The sequence below is a fragment of the Gekko japonicus genome, unplaced genomic scaffold (assembly GCF_001447785.1).
Source record: "Gekko japonicus isolate JY-2015 unplaced genomic scaffold, Gekko_japonicus_V1.1 scaffold10, whole genome shotgun sequence".
Lineage (NCBI taxonomy): Eukaryota > Metazoa > Chordata > Lepidosauria > Squamata > Gekkonidae > Gekko > Gekko japonicus.
The window spans coordinates 962,325-985,100 of NW_015167526.1; the positions used below are offsets into that span (position 1 = coordinate 962,325).

The following is a 22,776-nucleotide window of genomic DNA, read 5'->3' on the forward strand; positions in this document are numbered from 1 at the left end:
AAGACAGAGCATCACTTGCCCCAGGGTCCCTTTCTATACCTTGTGGCTAATAGCAACTGATGGACCTCTGCTCCATATGCTTATCTAAATCCCTTTTGAAGCCGTCCATGCTTGTAGCCGCCACCACTTCCTGTGGCAGTGAATTCCATGTGTTAATCACTCTTTGGGTGAAGAAGTACTTCCTTTTATCCATTCTAACCCGACCGCTCAGCAATTTCATGGAGTGCCCACAAGGAGTTGTCTTGTGAGAAAGGGAGAAAAGGACCTCTTTCCCCACCTGCTCTGTCCCATCCATAATCTTATAAACCTCAATCATGTCACCCCTCAGTCGTCGTTTCTCCAAGCTAAAGAGCCCTAAGCGCTTTAACCTTTCCTCATAGGGAAAGTATTCCCTGAACACATTTGAACAAACTGTTATAAGCCAACAAACCAAGACTGTTTGCCAAATACCCCGGTCTCCTTCAAAAAAGGGCAGAGTGGCTCTTAAGGCCAACAGGAAAAGTCCTACTGGGCAGATGACCATGGGGATGCCCTCCACCAGGGGCAATCCTCCAATAATGCCACCTCAGGGCCATACAAGGCAGGTGTGATCTGTCACTGCTGTGGGCTGGCAGCCCACGTCTAGCCTCACACGTCACAGGACATGCCCCGCAGGATCTTCTTCCTTCCCTCTCTCCTTCCTTGAGGGACAGGGCCCTTCCCCTCTCCCCGTCTACCCCCTCTGAACAGAAGGAACAGGAAAGATGCGGCTTCCCTCTTACCTGCACTGGAATTCTTTTTGAAATATCCACAATCAACTCTACGTTGGCATAATTGTTATTGTTGGGTCCGCCCGGAACAGGTACATACTGGTCAGCCATTTTGATGTACTCTGAAGGTTAAAGGTCAAGACGGGTTGCTGTGTTAGTCTGTCTGTCGCAGGAGAAAAGAGCAAGCGCCCAGGAGCACCTTGAAGCCTGACAAAATCTGAGGCCCGGGAGGAGCTTACGTGAGTCTGAAGAAGTGAGCAGTGGCCAGTGTTCCCTCTAAGCTGAGTTGGTGTGAGCTAGCTCACAGTTTTTTAGCCTCTGGCTCACACATTTTTTATCTCAGCTCAGGAAGGAGGGCTCCAGAGAGCAAACTAATTTACGCAGCAGCCAAATCGCTCGTTCACAACTTTAATGCCGGGAGCTCACAAAGTAGGATTTTTTCTCACAAGGCTGCACAGCTTAGAGGGAGCTTTGGCAGTGACTCACGAAAGCGCGCACCCTGCCACAAATATTGTTCGTCTTTAAGATGCTACTGGACTCTTGCTCTTTTCTGAAGGTTAAAGAGTGAGAGAGAGAATCATCGATACCGTTGAATACGCACCCCACCAACCAGGTCATATTCTCCTCACTTACCAGCATTCGCTTTAAGGTCTTCAGGGGTGACCATGACCACAAACCTAATGGCTCGCTCATTCCGGAACATTTCATAAGCCCACCGGCGGATGGAGCGCATGCATTTCACAGCAGCAATGCCGTTGTTTGCGATCAGCACCTGAGAAAAAAAACGAACAAGGAAAGGATGGCTTTTATTTTGTTAGAAAGCAGGTTTGCTTCTAGAATGGTTTGTGTTTTCGGAGTGGCGAGGCACGGGACAGATAGGGAAGCATTAGAAAGCTACGAACAAGGTTTCTCAAAGGAACAGCGTTGGAGTCCTGGGGCAGCTTTCAGACCAACAAAGTTTAATTCTGCAAAAGCTTATAGGCAGCATAAAACTCGGTTGGTCTGAAAGGTGCCACAGGACTCAGACTTTGTTCTGCTGCTCCGGACCAACACGGCTGACCCCACCTGTAGGCTTCTCAAAGGAAGCCACAGTACTGTCTACTCAGACTGGCAGCAGCTTTCCAGGGTCTCAAACAGAGAAAGAAGAAGAAGAAGAAGAGATTGGGTTTATACCCCATGGCCCTTCACTACCCAAAGGTGTCTCAGAGTGGCTTACAAACTCCTTTCCCTTCCCCTCCCCACAACAGTCGCCCTGCGAGGAAGGTGGGGCTGAGAGAGCTCTGACAGAAACTGCTCTTTTTCAAGGACAGCTGCCAGAACTACGTCTTGCCCAAGGTCATCCAGCCAGGTGCAAGTGGAGAAGTGGGGACTCAAACCCGGTTCTCCCAGATTAGAGTCCGCACACACTTAACCACTACACCAAACTGGCTCTCAGGCCTCGGCCTCTGTGCCCTGTTGTTGTGCCTCCAGAGGAAGAAGAAGACAAGAGATTGGATTTATACCCCACCCTTCACTACCCAAAGGAGTCTCAGAGTGGCTTGCAATCTCCTTTCCCTTCTCCTCCCCACATTCTCCTGACCCTATTAGTCACCCTGTGAGGTGGGTGGGGCTGAGAGAGCTCTGACAGAAACGGCTCTTTTCCAAGAACAGCTCTGACAGAACTACGTCTTGCCCAAGGTCATCCAGCAGGTGCAAGTGGAGGAGCGGGGAATCAAACCCGGTTCTCCCAGATTAGAGTCCGCGCACTTAACCACTACACCAAACTGGCTCTTTCACACCTGACCCTCTTACCTGACCCTCTTAAGTGGAGATGCCAGAGATTGTATCCAAAAACTGAGACACAATCCGTCCTGTAGTCTCAGGTGACACCACTGGAAATAATCTCTGCCCAACACCCCACCAGCCCATCACAGTAGACAGGACTGTGCTTGATGGAACAACGGTCAAAATACCTTGCAGCATTTTGTTCAGAATAACATATCAAGGATCGAAGTGTTTGCATTTAAAGTCTAGGCCTCATTCAAAAAAGATTTTTCTCTGCAACAGATAGACAGCTCTCTGCATTGAAACACCCTCCTTCTCTGGGACAGGTACCTTTCCGTGATTCAAGAGTAGTTTATTAGTTGAAGAGAACAGCAGGCAACTTTTCAGTAACCATTTTAAGCCAACTCTGGAGTGAGACAGTAATACCGTATTGTCGGTATATAATAGTAGAGGGACATGGACAGAGCCCAGTTTAGGACAAAGACTAAACAAGAATTTGTAAGAATATTTTTTCCCTCCTACTTGTTTTGTCTTTAAAAATAAAAAACTGATTTTTTTTTAAAAAAACCTGCTACTAGATAGGGAGCAAGATCATTAAGGAACAGGTTAAATAAAAAGGGAGCTACCATACAGCCCTGTTTGACTCCTTAACCGAAAGGGACTTTTGGAATTAATTCCCCTGCTAATGAGCATTTAATTTGACAAGTAGTAGAGGTATATAGGAGCTGCGGTGGCTCAAGTGGTTAAGACGCTGAACTGCAGGCTGTGGAAGGTCAGTCGTTCAGCAGTTCGAGACCCAAGTTGCTGCATGACGGAGTGAGCTCCTGTCTCTAGTTCCAGCTCCTGCCAACCTAGCAGTCCGAAAGCAAGAAATTGCAAGTAGATAAATAGGAAGACAAGAGATTGGTGGGAAGGTAACAGCATTCCGTGCGCCTTGGTGTTTAGTCATGCCGGCCACGTGACCACGGAAACATCTTCGGACAGCGCTGGCTCTTCGGCTTTGAAACGGAGATGAGCACCGCAACCCTAGAGTCGGACTCGACTGGCTTTCGAGCAAGGGAACCTTTACCTTTACCTTTTTAGAGGTATATAACCTTTTTATAAGTTTGAGGAGTCTCTTATCTATGTTTAATTGCTGTAGTTTGGCCCAAAGGAGTTCCCTGTCAATTGAATCAAACGCCCTCCTAAGAGCTAAAAAAAACCCCATATAATTCTGAGTTACTTCTTTTGGTATACTTATTGATCAAATGGAGTAAAGATGGTATGGCAATCTAAAGTATATTACTTTTAAGAACGATGTACCTTTTCGATAACCCTGTTCCCTCCGAAGCGAGTGACAAATTCAGCCGGCGAAGCGACCGTGAAGTCCCTGTGGAGGTCCAGTTTCTTCTGCTCACGCCCCTTCTTCACGAGGTGCATTCCCGACATGCTGGGTCTAGAAATGGATGAAAGGATGAGACTGGGTTTAACCCATAGCTTGGACAAGAACCAGAGAGGGGAGACGCCAAAATGGACAGAGGGGCGGCTAAACGTGAAGTACAATGGAAGAAGAAGAAGTTGGATTTATACCCACCATTCACTACCCAAAGGAGTCTCAGAGCGGCTTACAAGCTCCTTTCCCTTCCCCACAACAGACACCCTGTGAGATCGGTGGGGCTGAGAGAGCTCTTTCCAGAACTGTCCTTGAGAGAACAGCTCCGACAGAACTATGGCTTGCCCAGGGTCATCCAGCAGCTGCATGTGGAGGCGTGGGGAATCAAACCCAGCTCTCCCAGATTAGAGTCCGCACACTTAACCACGACACCAAACAAGTAGCCGCTTGCTTGATCACCACTGGAGAGTCGGGATAACCTCCAGGTGAGCAGGCAGCCGTCGAGGGTTTCAAATTGGCAAGGACACTGTTCCCCTTTCTCTCAGACTGTCAATGTGCCAGTGACGACTACTGTAGTTTAACACGGATAGGCTGGCGAGCAAAACAGTTTTCATTCTAGTCCCTTTGGAGGCCCTGTTTTCGAGGATGCCACAGAAGAGAACAGGAGCTTCAAGAGACCTTTGCTCGAAGATGATGCACTGCCAAGGGAACGTGTCGTTAGCTCCAAAGCTGCTGGTTTCAGACCAACCAGCCCCAATTCTGAACAACCTCCCATCTTCAACCCACTGATATTAACCAGCGATACAGCTGGATATGAGTTCCAGTGGCCCCTTAAAAGAACAACAAGAGTTTCAGGGTATAAACTTTTGGGAGTCAACGCTCCCTTTGTCAGACATAGTACAGTAGAAAGGGAGATCTGAGTTCTTTTATCCCAGTCTGAAGGTGGGAGGGGTGTTGTAAAGAATGCTTGTAGAGGATGCAGAGGGACCCTGCACATTGGAGTCAGCTTGATAAGAGTAGAGGGGGGCAGGAAATCGGCCTCTGCCGTGAGATAAGAACCCTGCGTCCCTGTTCAGCCCTGGTTGGCCGATTGTTCTGAACTTGTGAATTAACTCGAGTTAAGCAATCTCCTGTTGTAATTTCCCTTTGAAATTTCTTTGTTTGAGAACTGCAACTCTAAAGTCACCAATAAAACAACCTGGGAAAGTAAAATGTTCTCCTGCTGGTTTTTGAGCATTGCAGTTTTTAATGTCGGATTTATGTCCATTTATTCTTTTGCACAGAGACTGAGCTGTTTGCCTGATGTAGAGAAGAGATCATCGAGGAGGGATCTGTTACTGTTTTTATTCTGACTAATCATTGGTTGTTTGACGACTAATGTTGCTGATTTTTTTAAAAAAGGTATTGTATGTTTTTGTATGGACCTGTCTTTAACAGACTAAGCTTTAAAGCTAAAGTTAAAGACAGGTCCAATATGAGAAATCTTCAGAGGTAACAAGGGCTAGTCCCAATACTAAATGTAGTAACTCTTATGAAGAGATATCCTTAGCAACCAGGAAGTATAATTATAATACAAAGAAAATTCTTACACAAAACAAGTTGATTTGCTTCTGATGACGTTATGATACGCAACCAAGCAAAAGCCGGCTGCTTTGTAATACTATGATAATTTGACTGTATGAAATTTGGATTGTTATTTGACTGTATGATACTTGGATTGTTATAATAAGTTCCACAATTCTTTGGCTGTCAGCAGTAACTGGAGTACTGTTAAAGACTATTGTATGGTTGTATATCATTGAGATATTGTATAGCTTTGGCTTGTATGCCTTGTTGATATTTTGTATACTTAGAAAAAAAATTCAAGTATACATACTTAAGTGTTTGTATGGTTTTATGCATGTATATTTTATGCATGTTTTTGTTGATTTTTAAAAATTAGGTATTGTATGTTTTTATGAGCCATTATGCACATACATTTTATGCATGTATGTTTTTATGCATGTTGTTTATGTATTTTTGTTGATTTTTAAAAATTAGGTATTGTATGTTTTTTATGAGCCCTTAGGGGGAGGGCGGCCTGGAAATTAAATAAATAAATAATGCAACCTTCCACCTCTCTATACTCGCTCATTGAAACTAACCGGCAATAGATTCAGGACAAGAGAAAATGCACACTGTGTGTACTTAGCGTACGGAATTCACTACCATTGGTCTCTACATGGCTTTAAAAATGGATTGGAAAGCTTCAGGAAGACCAGGTCCAGTGATGGCTATGACAGTTAAATGGAGACTCCATGTGGTGAGGCAGTCTACCTCTGACGAACTGGGGCTGGGGAACAGATGACAGAGCAAGGCGATCACCACTCACAAGCTGCCACTTCCAGAAACAAAACTCTTGGCCAAATGGACTCAAAGCAATGTTTACATGCCACCAAACTCCCATCTTATAGACAATACATTCTGCAGGCAAAGAAGCTCAGTTATCAAGAAGAGAAGAGATTGGATTTATACCCCACCCTTCACTACCCAAAGGAGTCTCAGAGCGGCCTCCAAACTCCTTTCCCTTCCCCTCCCCACAACAGACACCCTGTGAGGTAGGTGGGGCTGAGAGAGCTCTGACAGAAACTGCTCTTTTTCAAGAACAGCTCTGACAGAATTACGGCTTGCCCAAGGTCATCCAGCAGGTGCAAGGGGAGGAGTGGGGAATCAAACCCAGTTCTCCCAGATTAGAGTCCGCGCACTTAACCACGACACCAAACTGGCTCTCCAAGGCAACTTCCAGCCTGGGACTGCAAGAATATCAAAGAAAACCCCCATGGAATGTGGCCTCTCTCTCTCTCTGCCTTGTTTCCTAAAAACAAACAAAAGAGACCCATACGGGAAAGCTCACCAATGCAATGTTCTTTTTCCCACATTTTGTTGTTGTTCAGTCGCACAGTCGAGTCCGACTCTTCGCGACCCCATGGACCAGATCACGCCAGGCCTTCCGGTCTTCCGCCGTCGTCTGAAGTTTGCTCAACTTCATGTTTGTTGCATCTATGACACTGTCTAACCATCTCATCCTTTGCCATCCCCGTCTTCTTTGACCTTCCGTCTTTCCCAGCATCAGGGTCTTCTCAAGTGAGGGCTCCCTTCTCATTGGGTGGCCACATACAAAACATTTGGTTTCCCACATACCAAACACTTAACATCTTACTGTCTCTCAGGGTGTTGGGGAAATATGCCTCCTCCCCCTTCAAGACAGGGAATCGAAAAGAAGATAATTTTTGCTCCCCCGTCGTCGGAACGAGCGACCTTCAGGAGGGCCCCACAAACAGCAAGACCTCTTCCATGCCGACAAAGAGGGTGTTCTGTACACACAACAGGCAGCTGATTTATTGTTAAAACAGCTCTGGAGACTGAGCGACTGACAGCACGTAGACAGCAACTCCAGCAGCAAGGTGTGGGAGCAGATGGGACGTCCCCGACCTTTAACCTTGGCTGAGAGATTAGAAGCTTTGAGTATAATTATTATTCTTTCTTATTTTATTGGATTTGTATCCCGCCTTCCCCGCATAGCGGGCTCAGGGTGGGTTCCAGACATATAGACATACAACCTGGGGCGGATTAACCATGAAGCAGACTAGGCACGTGCTTAGGGCGCCAGGGCCAAAGGGGGCACCACAAAGTTGGGAAAAGGGTGAAAAGAACTTTATGTAGCCCAAGCTTGGCTTCGTTTGTACAGTATATTGTGTGATCTTTAGCTTGGAGAAACGACGACTGAGGGGGGTGACATGATTGAGGTTTACAAGATTATGCATGGGAAAGAGCAGGTAGAGAAAGAGGTACTTTTCTCCCTTTCTCACAATACAAGAACTCGTGGGCACTCCATGAAACTGCAGAGCGGTCGGGTTAGAACGGATAAAAGGAAGTACTTCTTCACCCAAAGAGTGATTAACACATGGAATTCACTGCCACAGGAAGTGGTGGGTGCTACAAGCATGGATGGCTTCAAAAGGGAATTAGATAAGCATATGGAGCAGAGGTCCATCAGTGGCTATTAGCCACAAGGTATAGATAGGGACTCTGGGGCAAGTGATGCTCTGTCTTCTTGGTGCTTGGGGGGGTCAACAGTGGGAGGGCTTCTAATGTCCTGGCCCCACTGGTGGACCTCCTGATGGCACTGGTATTTCTGGCCACTGTGTGATACAGAGTGTCGGGCTGGATGGGCCTTTGGCCTGATCCAACATTGGCGTCTCTTATGTTCCTATGATCATATGAATACATTTTTGTATTGCTGCAACCTGCATTGTATACCTGGTCAGACAGGCAGTGTAGAAAGGAGGGGGGCACCAAGATTGGTCAGTGCTTCGGGCACCAGTGAGCCTTAATCCAACCCTGCATACAATACAACATTATTGCAAGCTGTGCCCCCCCCCCCGGTTACACACACACACACCCAACAAATTCCCTTTCACCATGCCTGAGGATTCTATCTGCAGAAACCTTACTAACCAGCGATGCTGTCTTAACCAGGGTTTAACACTTGGTTACGTTGCAAAGTCAGGTTAGGCTACAGCTGAGGCTGGTGCAGAAACAGCCTTCTACCCTGATTATGACCAGCAGGGAGAATTCACACACGCAAAGAGCAAAGAAGCAGACCAACCCCTGGCCCAATGCTGGTCTGCTGCCAACGGTTAGACTCTGTTCTGCCTTGCTGTGCTCCTACGTTCCGGGTGTGCAAGGAGGCTTCTCCTGCAATATGAAGTTTGTGCAATATCAGAAGGACGCACCAGCCTCTCCCCCGCCGACACACACCTCTCCACTTGCAAGGAGCATGAGCCACCCACGGAACAAAATGTGAGCAAGGCTTTGCTGTGTGATCTTCCTCAAAACATCATGGCAAAGCAGGTTTGGGAAAGAACACGAGACAGACGGGGGGGGGGACTGGGAGGTGTTCGGAAGAACCATGAGAAGCAGGGGGGGGGATCCACTTCCTAACAGCACCCAGGGGTCATTTCGTAGCAAAAGAGGTGCAGGAGCTCATTAGCATAACTTATTAGCATAACTTATTTGCATAGGCCACACCCCCTGACATCACCGGAAGTGTGTCAGAAGGCAACACCCACCACTCAGGCTCCACTGGACTGTTCTGGATTGCTAGCTGTTGGGGGGGGGGAACGTGCAGATCTGTCCTCGCGGGGGGGGAGAACGTGCAGATCTGTCCTCAAAGAAGAGGGGGAGCTTGTACCTGAAGGTGGGCCATGGGCTCTGCAACTTTCCTGGTTGCTTCTTGTTCTGACTGAGGGCTGCTGGGAGCAGGGGGCGGGGCTTGTTGCATGTGCCCGCCCCCTGGGCTCCTTACTGCCGGAGCTCCGCTCCTGTGCGCTCCCGCAGGAAATGACCCCTGACAGCACTCAAACCAGGACAAACTACCGGTGTGCAAGCGACCCATATCAAACCAGGTTTGGGAATGATCAGAGCAAATTGGGGAAACCCAGAAAATGGACAGGTCAGGGGCAATACACGGCTGTTCCTCTGGACATAGAGCAGGGATCACTGGGGGAGGGGGGGAGAGGCAAGCTGTGAATTTCCTGCATTTTGCAGGGGGCTGGACTAGATGGCCCTCGAGGGTCCTTCCCGCTTGATGTTTCTAAGCTCCAAACAGAAAAGAAAAAAGACCCTGGATGCAAAACTGGAAGCAATCGTAAGACTATGCTCTTAAGGAAATTACCCAACTGGGAAGCAAATTAATTTAAACCTCCTTTCCAAGTGCTCAAGAAAACACACACAGCACCCAAGAATCAAAACTATACCCAAGCAAGTCATGTTGTAATCACACGATAAGCAATTCTTAAAAATTCTTAGTAAAACAAATGCAGCACTACAAATGACTAGCATCTAGCTTCACAAAGTCATTGCACAGGTGAACAAACACTGGGGAGCTAAATCAACCTCCCAAGTGAGCACCTAGTGTTTAAAGAAGAAAGCTGCCGCTAGAGCGGGCTACATTTTAGAAAAGCGATAAGCAACCTACTATCTCTGACTGGTTTTTAAAAATAAAAGAATACTGCATAACGGGACAAATTGCCAGACTCCTTATTACAGAATGAGACAGAAAGGTATGCTTTGAAATTTGTGAAAAGATGGTTTCCAGTTCTAGAATATTTAGCGTCTCGTAATGAGTCTGAATCCATTTTAGACACCCTACGCACTGTACATTGAATCTTTTTTCCTCTTTCTCTTTACTACACTTTATTATAGAGTGACCTATTGTTCCTTTGTATTAATTTAACTGTTTACATGGTATGGTAAACACTTGTTAATTGCCTTTGTAATGTTGGTGCTTAGTGGAAGTTTCTCTGGCTTTTTCCTTTATATTTGTCTGCTTAGGTAAAGGTTCCCTTGCTCAAAAGCCAGTCGAATCCGACTCTAGGGTTGCAGTGCTCATTTCCGTTTCAAAGCCGAAGAGCCAGCGCTGTCCGAAGACGTTTCCGTGGTCATGTGGCCGGCATGACTAAACACCAAGGTGCACGGAACGCTGTTACCTTCCCACCCAAGTGGTCCCTATTTATCTACTTGCGATTTCTTGCTTTCGAACTGCTAGGTTGGCAGGAGCTGGAACTAGAGATGGGAGCTCACTCCGTCAAGCGGCACCCGGGTCTCGAACTGCTGAACTACTGACTTTCCACAGCCTGCGGTTTAGCGTCTTAACCACCTGAGCCACCGCAGCTCCTGCTTGTCTGCTTACTTGTCCATTTTCAATAAAGTTTGGAAAATTTAAAAAAGAAGACAGGAAGAAAGATAAGAAGTGTGTGTGTGGGGGGGGAGAGCGAGTAGTACAAACCAGTTAAGGGTTAAAGGGAAGAAAGGGACGTCACCCGCAATGTGGACTTTGTTTTGAAAACAGGCGATTCCATCTGTGGGCATTTCCGAGACCCTGTGGCTTAAATGCCCAGGGGCATCCGCTGCCCAATCCAGACCCACGAGCCTAACAAACACAACATTCCGCTTGCAAAAAATCTGAAGAAGGCAAAAGCAGAAACGCAGGGAAGGCTCACAAAAGGGCCGGCTACAGCAAGAACAACACAGGTCCCTTATCTTAACTCCTGCGCTTCTGGAAATACGCTCTCTGTAAAGCAGCTCTCCAACTTGTCCGACTTCCAGACACCTCCCATCGGAAAAGGGGGTGGATCGGGGGGGGGGGAGAAGACAGCCCGCCATCCTGGCTGCAGTGCTCCCTCTAAGCTGAGTTAGCATGAGCTAGCTCACCGTTTTTTAGCCCCCGGCTCAGATTTTTGTCCTAGCTCAGGAAGGATGGCCCCAGAGCAAGCTAAATCGCTCGCTCACAACTTTAAGGCCAGTGGCTCACAAAGTAGGATTTCTGCTCACAAGACTCCACCGCTTAGAGGGAGCACTGCAGCCAGTGTTCCCTCTGATTTAGTGTGAGCCAGCTCACAGTTTTTTAGCCTCCAGTTCACACATTTTTGCCTTAGCTCAGGAAGGGACAGCTCCAGAGCCAACTAATTTATGCGGTAGCCCAATCGCTCGCTCGCTCACAACTTTAAGGCCAGGAGGTCACAAAGTAGAATTTTTGCTCACAAGACTCCACCGCTTAGAGGGAGCATTGCCTGGCTGCTGTTCGCCCCTGTCCATACAGCGTCTGCAGAGGAGCTGGGAGTCCCCACACATACACAAACACACACGAAGTCAGGACCCCTCCGCGCGCACACACACACACACACACCAGGCACACCAGCGAGTCTCCTTTTCATCCACCTGAAGCTCAGTCTTCTTGTCGTCGCTATGCCATGCAGGGAAACATCTGCCGGAAGTGTCAAGGACGGAACCCCTGCCCCGTCCAAGGCAAAACACTTTCCCATCCAACTCCTCCGGCCGGCACTGACCTCCAGAGGCACTGGAACCAGTTGAGCTCTGCTCCGTCTTCTCCTCCCTTCCCGCAGAGGGGCTCCACTCGGCGCCCCCCAGGAGAGCCCAGCAGCGGCTCGGACGCTGCCTCCATTTCTTTGCCGCTGCTCTCGGCTCCCAGCCTTGCAGCTTCCCCTTCCCCTTGGGCGAAGGGCCAGGCGGCAGCAAACTCTCTAGCAGCCCCAGTGGCTTAAGGGGGAAAGACGGCCCTCCCTCCGCCTGGGGACGGCCTTCCAAGTGTTACCAGAAAAAGGAAGAAGAAATCCATCGTCCTATCACAAGAAGGGGGACCGCGAAACACTTCTCCTTCTCCAAGATGCCCCAACAGATCCTTCCCATCGGATGGCACTTCCATATCCGCAAGGAAAGCTGCATCCCAGGTCAGGTATCTTTTATGTGGGGAAACTGGAGTGCAGCTGTGACTTATCTGACTGGACGATCCATAAGCATGGACCTGAGCTCTCGGAAGGGAAAGGAATGCTTTAAGAACATAAGAACGTAAGAGAAGCCAGTGCTGGATCAGGCCAGTGGCCCATCCAGTCCAACACTCTCTGTCACATACAGTGGCCAGAAATACCAGGTGCCATCAGGAGGTCCAGCAGTGGGGCCAGGACACTAGGAGCCCTCCCACTGTTTCTGCCCCCCCCCCCAAGCACCAAGGATACAGAGCATCCCTTGCCCCAGACCGAGAGTTCCTATAAGAACACAAGAGAAGCCAACGTTGGATCAGGCCAGTGGCCCATCCAGTCCAACACTCTGTGTCACACAGTGGCCAAAAATACCAGGTGCCCTCAGGAGGTCCAGCAGTGAGGCCAGGATACTAGAAGCCCTCCCACTGTCTCCCCCCCCCCCGAGCACCAAGAATACAGAGCATCCCTTGCCCCAGACCGAGAGTTCCTACAAGAACATCAGAGAAGCCAACGTTGGATCAGGCCAGTGGCCCATCCAGTCCAACACTCTGTGTCACACAGTGGCCAGAAAGACCAGGTGCCATCAGGAGGTCCACCAGTGGGACCAGGACACTAGAAGCCCTCCCACTGTTGCCCCCCCAAGCACCAAGGATACAGAGCATCCTTTGCCCCAGATGGACAAGACCAGAGGACTGTGGGGGTTTCAGTGCCGGACAAGAAGATTGTCAAAGGCGACAGACAATCAACTTCCACTCTACAACCATAGATCCATGTCCTAGTTTACCTTTGCTTCTACAGATTTAATGAAGTTCTGGATTGCTCCCGATTTGGAAGTGCTGAGTGAGAATCACTCCTCTTTGCAGATAGACAAGAGACAGAGAGATCCGTTCACTGCTACACGCAACTGTACAGCTGTTTCACAACCGATGGGTCACCGAGGGCAAAGACTCGGCAGGAAAACACCGAGCACAAAGTGCCGGCCGGTCTCTGCAAGGGTGGGATATCGGAAGGGAAGCGGTTCTTTGCCCCACGTGGTCCCAAGGGACCTTTGGCACCTGTTCTGCAGAAACCCTTCACCCGCGGTTGGGAAGACAGGGCAGCCAGGGGAACATATCCTGTTTCCCGGTGTGAAGGGCAAAGCAAGAGACAGGGAGGGTTGCCTGAAGATCTCGGAGGTGGCTCTTGAGGAGGGCAGGCTCTGGGGAGGGGAAGGACTTCAGCCAGGTATACTGCCATAGAGTGTACCTTCCAGAGAGGCCACTTTCTCCAGGCGAACTATCTCTGTTGCCTGGAGATCAGTTGCAATCTCAAGAGACCGCTGGCCGTCATCTGACAGACTGCTCTAGCCACAAATCTCCTCCTCCTCATTATCCACCTATCAGAGAATTTTTTTTAAAAAAATGATTTTTAAAAAGGTGAGTAGAAGTTGAACTTGGGTTTCACACTGAACAGCCATTGAACTGTTTCACGCTGAACTGTTTCACGTTGAACTGTTTCACGCTGAACAGCCACTGTGGATTAACACAGGCCCATTCGAATCATCCACAAGCCCCACTTTTAGGTCTTCAGAAACCCATGCAGGCCTTGCAGCTTTAAGAAGCGCCCCTCAAGGAACCGATATCAACCCCACCTCAGTACACTGGCAGAAGGCACACGGCCACAGCAGAAGGTCTCCAGTGATGGGGTGACATGGTTGAGGTTTATAAGATTATCCATGGGATAGAGCAGGTGGAGAGAAAGAAGTACTTTTCTCCCTTTCTCACAAGACAAGAACTCATGGGTACTCCATGAAATTGCTGAGCAGTCGGGTTAGAACGGATAAAAGGAAGTCCTTCTTCTCCCAAAGAGTGATGGAACACATGGAATTCACTGCCACAGGAGGTGGCGGCAGCTACAAACATGGACGGCTTAAAGAAGGAATTGGATAAGCATATGGAGCAGAGGTCCATCAGTGGCTATTAGCCACAAGGTATAGATAGGGGCTCTGGGGCAAGTGATGCTCTGTCTTCTCGGTGCTTGGGGGGGGGCAACAGTGGGAGGGCTTCTAGTGTCCTGGCCCCATTGCTGGACCTCCTGGTGGCACCTGGTATTTCTGGCCACTGTGTGACACAGAGTGTTGGACTGGGTGCGCCATTGGCCTGATCCAACACTGGCTTCTCTTACGTTCTTATATCTGGGTCAAGTGATGCTCTGTATTCTTGGTGCTTGGGGGCGGCCACAGTGGGAGAATTTCTGGAGTTCGGGCTCCATTGGTGGACCTCCTGGTGGCACCTGGTATTTCTGGCCACTGTGTGACACAGAGTGTTGGACTGGATGGGCCATTGGCCTGATCCAACACTGGCTTCTCCTTAGGTTCTTATAAGAGGAAATTGGATAAGCATCTGGAGCACAGGTCCATCAGTGGCAGCCACAAGGGATAGACAGGAACTCTCAGGCTGGGGCAAGTGATGCTCTGTCTTCTTGGTGCTTGGGGGGGTCAACAGTGGGAGGGCTTCTAGTGTCCTGGCCCTACTGCTGGACCTCCTGAGGGCACCTGGTATTTCTGGCCACTGTGTGACACGGAGTGTTGGAGTGGATGGGCCAGTGGCCTGATCCAACATTGGCTTCTCTTATGAGATCACCAGCCATCAGATGACAGACTGCTTCCCCATCTAGCCACAAATCTCCTCCTCCTCCTCCTCAATATCCACCTCTCAGAGAAATCAAAAAAATGATTTTTAAAAAGTGACTAGAAGTTGAACTTGTGTTTCACAGCCACTGTGGATTAACACAGTCCTATTTGAATAATCCAGAAGCCCCACTTTTAGGTCTTCAGAAACCCGTGCAGGCCTTGCGGCTTTAAGAAGTGCCCCTCAAGGAACCGATATCAACCCCACCTCAGCACACTGGCAGAAAGCACACAGCCACTGTGGTGTATGTCTCTTTAAGATGGAGTTGTATCGTTTGTACACACCTGAAAAGGATTAAGAGAGGCACTCCTCCCTCTCTCCGTTTTTAAGCCTTCTTCCCTGCAGGTCGGGGCTTGTATTATTATTGAGGATACTACTGAATAAATGGTGTCACGGAACTGTGCTGTACTTGTGTGTAGTGACTGCGGGCCTCCTCGGGGCTGGGACGAGTCGCACCGCTCTCTATTAACAGACACTACAGCCATAGCAGAAGGTCTCCAGTGATCCAGGGCTCTTTTTGTAGAAAAAGTCCAGCAGGAACTCATTAGCATAATAGACCACACCCAAAAGCAGAAACTCATAAGCATATTAGGCCACAGCCCTGACAGCACAGCTCATTAGCATATTAGGCCACCCCCCCATGTTACCAGAAGTGTGGTTATCCAGCCACACCCACCTTTTGTTTCTTATTCTGTTTACCTTGTTTGTTGTCAAAACCCAGGGCCTTTTCTTGTAGCAGGAACTCCTTTGCATGTTAGGCCACATACCCCGAATGTAGCCAATCCTAATGAGTTTCTGCTATTGGGTGTGGCCTGTGTCACACAGTGGCCAGAAATACCAGGTGCCATCAGGAGGTCCAGCAGTGGGGCCAGGACATTAGAAGCCCTCCCACTGTTGCCCCCCCCCAAGCACCAAGAAGACAGAGCATCACTTGCCCCAGAGCCCCTATCTATACCTTGTGGCTAATAGCCACTGATGGACCTCTGCTCCATATGCTTATCTAATTCCCTTTTGAAGCCGTCCATGCTTGTAGCCGCCACCACTTCCTGTGGCAGTGAATTCCAAGTGTTAATCACTCTTTGGGTGAAGAAGGACTTCCTTTTATCTGTTCTAACCCGACCGCTCAGCAATTTCATGGAGTGCCCACGAGTTCTTGTATTGTGAGAAAGGGAGAAAAGTACCTCTTTCTCTACCTGCTCTTTCCCATGCATAATCTTATAAACCTCAATCATGTCACCCCTCAGTCATCATTTCTCCAAGCTAAAGAGCTCTAAGCGCTTTAACCTTTCCTCATAGGGAAAGTGTTCCAACCCTTTTATCATTCGAGTTGCCCTTTTCTGCACTTTTTCCAAAGCTATAATATCCTTTTTAAGGCGTGGTGACCAGAACTGCACACAGTATTCCAAATGAGGTCTCACCATTGATTTATATAGGGGCATTATGATATTGGCTGATCTGTTTTCAATATCCTTCCTAATAATCCCCAGCATAGCATTGGCCTTCTTTATTACAGTCACACACTGTCTCGACATTTTCAAGTGAGTTATCTACTGCAACTCCAAGATCACTCTCTTGATCAGTCTCTGCCAGTTCAGACCCCATCAACGTGTATTTATATTGAGGATTTTTGGCTCCAATACACATCACCTTGCACTTTGCCACATTGAACCCCATTTGCCATGTTGACGCCCACTCGCCCATCTTTGACAGATCCCTTTGGAGTGCAACGAACATGAAGTTGAGCCAACTTCAGAGGACGGTGGAGGACCAGAAGGCCTGGCATGATCTGGTCCATGGGGTCTCGAAGAGTCGGACTCGACTGTGCGACTGAACAACAACAAATAAAATAACCAGGAGTAAACAGGCTGCAATACCTCTGGCAAACAGAAGGGGGAAACATTTAGGAGGAAATAAGTTGAGAACAGACATTGGAACTGTGCCAGTTCCACGCTCCCAAATTTGTAGGCAGAAAAAGCACCCCCACCAACTGTTAAAAGAATCTTCTACTTCCCTTTAGAAACCTGCAAGAATACCCTGTTCCCCTCTGCTGGTATCTCGTTCTTTCCTTATCACTGTTTGGTGCATTTGACAGTAAAAGCAGCAGCAGCAGCAGCAGCAGAGAAATTATAACAAAGAGAGCGGAAAACAGGACTGGGGGCTCATGACCCAGGGAGAAAGGCCGGGCAGAGGGAAAGCGTCCCATGGCGACTGAACAGAAATATTTTCCCTGCTCAGACCAAGCCGTCGAGGCCAGCGTGTGAAGAAGACCACAGATATGGGAACCGTGGAGCTGAGGAAGACCCACGAAGGGCTGGATCCTGTGCCTCCATTCTGCCAACAGAGGTGCCCTGGCGCGGCACAAGAGGCCCCTCAGGAGAGAGGAACTCTCCTCGGTTGGGGGAAAGCACCACCATCAGAAGAAGAAGAAGAGGAGGAGGAGGAGAAGAGAAGAAGAAGAAGAGAGAAGAAGAGAATGGATTTATATCCCACCCTTCACTACCCAAAGGTGTCTCAGAGCGGCTTACATACTCCTTCCCCTCCCCACAACAGACACCCTGTGAGGTAGGTGGCGCTGAGAGAGCTCTTTCAAGGACTGCCCTTGAGAGAACAGCTCTGGCAGAACTATGGCTTGCCCAAGGTCACCCAGCCAGGTGCAAGTGAAGGAGTGGGGAATCAAACCAGATTCTCCCAAATTAGAGTCTGCGCACTTAACCACTACACCAAACTGGCTCTCACTACACCAAACTTAACCACTACACCAAACTGGCTCTCTGGAGGAGGAGGAGATTGGATTTATGCCCTGCCCACTACCCAAAGGAGTCTCAGAGCGGCTTACAAACTCCTTTCCCCCTCCCCACAACAGACACCCTGTGAGGTAGGCGGGACTGAGAGAGCTCTGACAGAAACTACCCTTTCAAGGACAGCTCTGAAAGAACTATGGCTTTCCCAAGGTCATCCAGCAGCTGCAAGTGGAGGAGTGTGGAATCAAACCCGGTTCTCCCAGATTAGAGTCTGCACACTTAACCACGACACCAGAAGAGATCTACAGGCTCCGGCCCAGTGGCTCTCCTACCTTTGGGGCTTGTTCCTTGGTTTCCATAAAACATGCCCGCAGCCACCAATCCAACACTGCAGTTAACCGGCAGGTATGGAACTTGGTGAATACACAATTCACCAACGGGTATGGAGCTCTGTGAACTCAGAGATGAGGTGAATGAAGCTCAAAGAAAGAGCGTCTGGCCCTTTGTCATCCAGAAAGATTCCATGGCAGAGAGAGGATTCGAATCTGGGTTTCCCAGACCCTAACCTGATGCTCTAACATCACACCACACTGGCTCTCATTCTCATGGAACTTTTCACTTGCCTTTCTCACAATACTTTTCTCCCTTTCTCACAACACAAGAACTCGTGAGCACTCCATGAAATTGGTGAGCAGTTGGGTTGGAACGGATAAAAGAAAGTCCTTCTTCACCCAGAAAGTGATTAACACACGGAATTCACTGCCACAGGAGGTGGTGGCGGCTACAAGCACGGACGGCTTCAAGAGAGAACTGGATAAACGTATGGAGCAGAGGTCCATCAGTGACTATTAGCCACAAGGTATAGGCAGGAACTCTCAGTCTAGGGCAAGGGATGCTCTGTATTCTTGGTGCTTGGGGGGGGGGGCAACAGTAGGAGGGCTTCTAGTGTCCTGGCCCCCCTGGTGGACTTCCTGATGGCACCTGGTATTTTTGGTCACTGTGTGACACAGAGTGTTGGACTGGGTGGGCCACTGGCCTGATCGAGCACTGGCTTCTCTTATGTTCTTAATATGGAGCAGAGGTCCATCAGTGGCTATTATGCACAAGGTATACACAGGAATTCTCAGTCTGGGGCAAGGGATGCTCCGTATCCTTGGTGCCTGGGGGTGGCAACAGTGGGAGGGCTTCTAGTGTCCCGGCCCCACTGCTGGACCTCCTGATGGCACCTGGTATTTTTGGCCACTGTGAGACAGAGTGTTGGACTGGATGGGCCACTGGTCTGATCCAACATTGGCTTCTCTTATGTTCTTATAAGAGGGAATTGGATAAGCATATGGAGCAGAGGTCCATCAGTGGCTATTAGGTCCTGGCCCCACTGCTGGACCTCCTGATGGCACCTGGTATTTCTGGCCACTGTGTGACACAGAGGGTGCGTTCAGACGGGGCGTTTCATCCGGCATAAACTGTATCGGTTGGAACCGGTGCAGTTTATGCCGGCTGAAACGCGATCACACTTACCTCCCTTACAGTGGAGCCCATCGCTGTATGCCCGTTCACATGCTGCGGGCGTCGGCGTTTTTTGTTTTTTTTAAACTCAATTTGAGCATGCGCATAGGCAGCCATCCACAGAATGGTGATCTTTGCGCATGCTCAAAACACCCCGTATTACATTTAAAGTTTAAAGGTAAGGACTTACCTTTAAAGTTTAAAGCCCAAACTGGCCTCCCTGAAGTCCCGGACTCCTCCGGAAAGTTAAACTAAGGGCCTTTTCTTTTTTAAAAAAACAAATGCCGGGGCAAAGCTTCGCCCAAGCGCATATCGGCAACCTAAAAAAAAAATGGTGGGCAAAAATCGGAAGCCTTGGGCTTCCGAACGGAAGTGGCTAGACACCGGTAGAGAGCGGTCAGACGGGGGGGGGGGGTTAAACCGATTACAACCGTTGTACTCAGGATACCACCACTTGGGGACCTAGTGGCAGAGTACAACCGTTTAAAGGGCTTTGCAACGGTTAGGGACGGAAGGCAGATGTTCTACGTGTGAACGCCGGTAAGTTCACCGATTGCATCCGGCACCTATTCCGTTGCAAATGCCCCCTCTGAACACACTCAGAGTGTTGGACTGGGTGGGCCACTGGCCTGATCCAACATCGGCTTCTCGTATGTTCTTATGCCTGTGTATTATTTATGTCTTTATCTTTTAAAATGTGTATCCTGCATTCCTCTGTCACAGCAGCTTACAAGCTACAAGACATCACAGACAACAGAAAATATACAAAAATGACTAAATAGCAATAAAAATCACACCTGTCTAAAAATGAATTAGAACCCCCAAAACACACAGCACAGTCATTAGGTATTATAAAAACATTTTAAACCCAGCAAACTACCAGGGAAGCAATGAAACAGGACACCTTTCGAAACCAACCAGTAATAGTTTCTTCAAGCCAGCAAAGAGCTTTTAAAAAGAAAGAAAGTCTGGCTCATAATCAACGGAAACAATGATTAATTTCCCAGTGTGTCATGCAAAAGAATCTCTTGTTTTCCACAGAATGCACAAAAATAAAGGACAATTCACAGTTCCCACAGCCTTCATGTCCCAAAGAGAAGGCCGCCCTCCACTGGTCTCCTTTGCCACCGCTCTATCCAGTCTGGCTCCACTGACAACCGCAATTCGGCTACTTTCTACCCCTCGATCACTCCGGATGCAGAAAAATTACCTGCTCTCAAAGGAGAAACGGTGACCCACACAGAAATCTGAGGAAGGGTATCCTTACACATCGTAAAGATAAGCCTTTTGGGTTATCTCCCGTTCCAAGGAAATGTCCGCTATCAGAAGTGTATCGGAAGCCTGCCTAGAGCCAGTTTGGTGTAGTGGTTAAGTCTAATCTGGGAGAACCGGGTTCGATTCCCCCACTCCTCCACTTGCACCTGGCTGGATGTCCTTGGGCAAGCCATAGTTCTGATAAGAGCTGTTCTGGAAAAAGAGCAGTTTCTGTCAGAGCTCTCTCAGCCCCTCCTACCTCCCAGGGTGTCTGTTGTGGGGAGGGGAAGGGAGTTTGTCAGCCGCTCTGAGACTTCCTTGGGTAGTGAAGGGCGGGGGGTAAATCCAATCTCTAATTATTCTTCTTCTAGAGACATCCATGCGTCTTTCATGACAGTGATTGAGATGTGCCTTGCAAAACTAAGCTACCGCACTGGAAATATCCGCCACTGTCAACACTCCTAGGAACTGTCCCAGCCCATGCAGCAGTGACTATATTTGAGTATTAGTTTACTAATTATTTATAAAAAATTTAGGCCGCCTTTCCACCCCATCAGGGTCCACGAGGCAGCAAACATTAAAGAAACATTAAAACATTTAAGCAATTAAAAATATAGTTCAAATCATACAATAATTCAATTAAAAACACATCAACAGCCAGACTGGGGTTCGAACCCCCGCTTGTGCCACGGAAGCTCACTGGGTGACCCTGGGCCAGTCAGATTCTCTCAGCCTCACCCACCTTGCGGGGTTGTTGTGAGGAGAAAATGAAGGAGAGGAGAATGAGGTAGGCCGCTTTGGGTCCCCACTGGGGAGAAAGGAGCGGTAGAAATTAATTAGAAGAGAGGAGAAGAAGAAGAGATTGGGTTTATACCCCATGGCCCTTCACTACCCAAAGGAGTCTCAGAGCGGCTTACAAACCCCTTTCCCTCCCCCTCCCCACAACAGACACCCTGGGAGGTCGGAGGGGCTGAGAGAGCTCTTTCGAGGACTGCTCTTTTTCAAGAACAGCTCCGACAGAACTATGGCTTGCCCAAGGTCATCCAGCAGCTGCGAGCGGAGGCGTGGGGAATCAAACCCGGCTCTCCCAGATTAGAGTCCGCGCACTTAACCACTGCACCAAACAATCAAACGCACATACACACACACACTAAAAGAAGGACAGTTTTGGGGGGGGGGGTGCCAGATTAAAAGTATATCAATAGTTGAGCAGCAAGGGAGTAAGGGTGCACCATGATTCCCTGACCAGGCCCACATGACAGGTAGGAATCCCAGAACCATCAGGGCTGCCTGGAAACAGCCCTACAAAGATGAAGGAAGAATCCCATAAGGCAACATTCAAAAGCAATTCCGTGGATTCAAGGAGCACAACTCCCTACTGCTCCTGATCAAAAACAGATACTTGGAAGGAGGAGGAGGAGGAGATTGGATTTATACCCCCGCCCTTCACTCGGAGTCTCAGAGCGGCTTACAAACTCCCTTCCCCTCCCCACAACAGACACCCTGGGAGGTAGGTGGGGCTGAGAGAACTCTGACAGAACTGTCGTTGAGAGAACAGCTCTGACAGAACTGTGGCTTGCCCAAGGTCATCCAGCCAGGTGCATGTGGAGGAGTGGGGAATCAAACCCGGCTCTCCCAGATTAGAGTCCGCCCACTTCACCACCACACCAAAGTGGCTTTCAGGAAGAAGTAACATTCCTCCCATTTTGATTCAAAAATACACACACCAAGGCACCCGAAGTCCAAGAAAGATGGACCCTGACCCAAACTGCAAAAGGACACCCTTGGAGACCCAGGAGAGGCCACGCCCAGGCCGGCCGCCATGCTGCTCACCTCATGACGGCAGCCGATCCCGCCTCCGACAGGGAGGACAGCGAGTCCAAGCTACTCCTCCTCCTGCCGGCTGCTTTCGAGGATCCGGCCAGCAGCTCGTCGTCGGAGGAGTTGTCTTCGAAGGAACCCAGCACAAACTTGGCCATGGACTGGCGCTTCCTGTGAAGCTGGCTGATCTCCTGCTCCTCCCCGGAAAGGGACCGCCACTGCCGGAGGGCTTGGCCGGAGGGAGGGCAACTGACCCGGGTCGGAGGCCTTGGGGCATCGGCGGCTGGGAACCCCTGCGGCGGCGGCAGCACAGAATCCGAGTCGGAACGGGGAAGCGGAGGCTTGCACTGGCAAACGGGGTGGTCCGGCTGCTTAGGAGCCGTCGGGAGGCTGGGAGGAGGCGGCTGCAAGGGGGCTGCGGAGGTCTGCTCTGGCTCTGCAGGTGGCGCCTGGGCCCCAGGGATCGAAGATCCGTCCGGGGGCAGCTGCTGCGTGTCGGAGAGAAGCGGCCGGACCGGGGCGGGAGGCTCAGCCTTGGGTGTTCTCGGGTTAACAGCGGACGAATCCTCCATCTTGGCC

At 49.4% G+C, this 22,776-nt stretch overlaps 1 protein-coding gene across 1 annotated transcript in view; it reads right to left on the reverse strand.

Moving 5' to 3' along the window:
* Nucleotides 1–22,410, reverse strand: part of ACACB (acetyl-CoA carboxylase beta) — a 113,595-nt gene extending 91,185 nt beyond the window's left edge. The window contains exons 1-4 of the mRNA XM_015413261.1: nucleotides 22,210–22,410; nucleotides 3,816–3,948; nucleotides 1,383–1,521; nucleotides 762–871 (exon numbers count right to left, since the gene is read on the reverse strand). Coding sequence (XP_015268747.1) covers nucleotides 762–871; nucleotides 1,383–1,521; nucleotides 3,816–3,948; nucleotides 22,210–22,355 — 528 coding nt within the window. The 5' untranslated portion in view covers nucleotides 22,356–22,410. The remainder of the gene's footprint in view (nucleotides 1–761; nucleotides 872–1,382; nucleotides 1,522–3,815; nucleotides 3,949–22,209) is intronic.
* Between the last annotated feature and the right edge of the window lie 366 nt (nucleotides 22,411–22,776).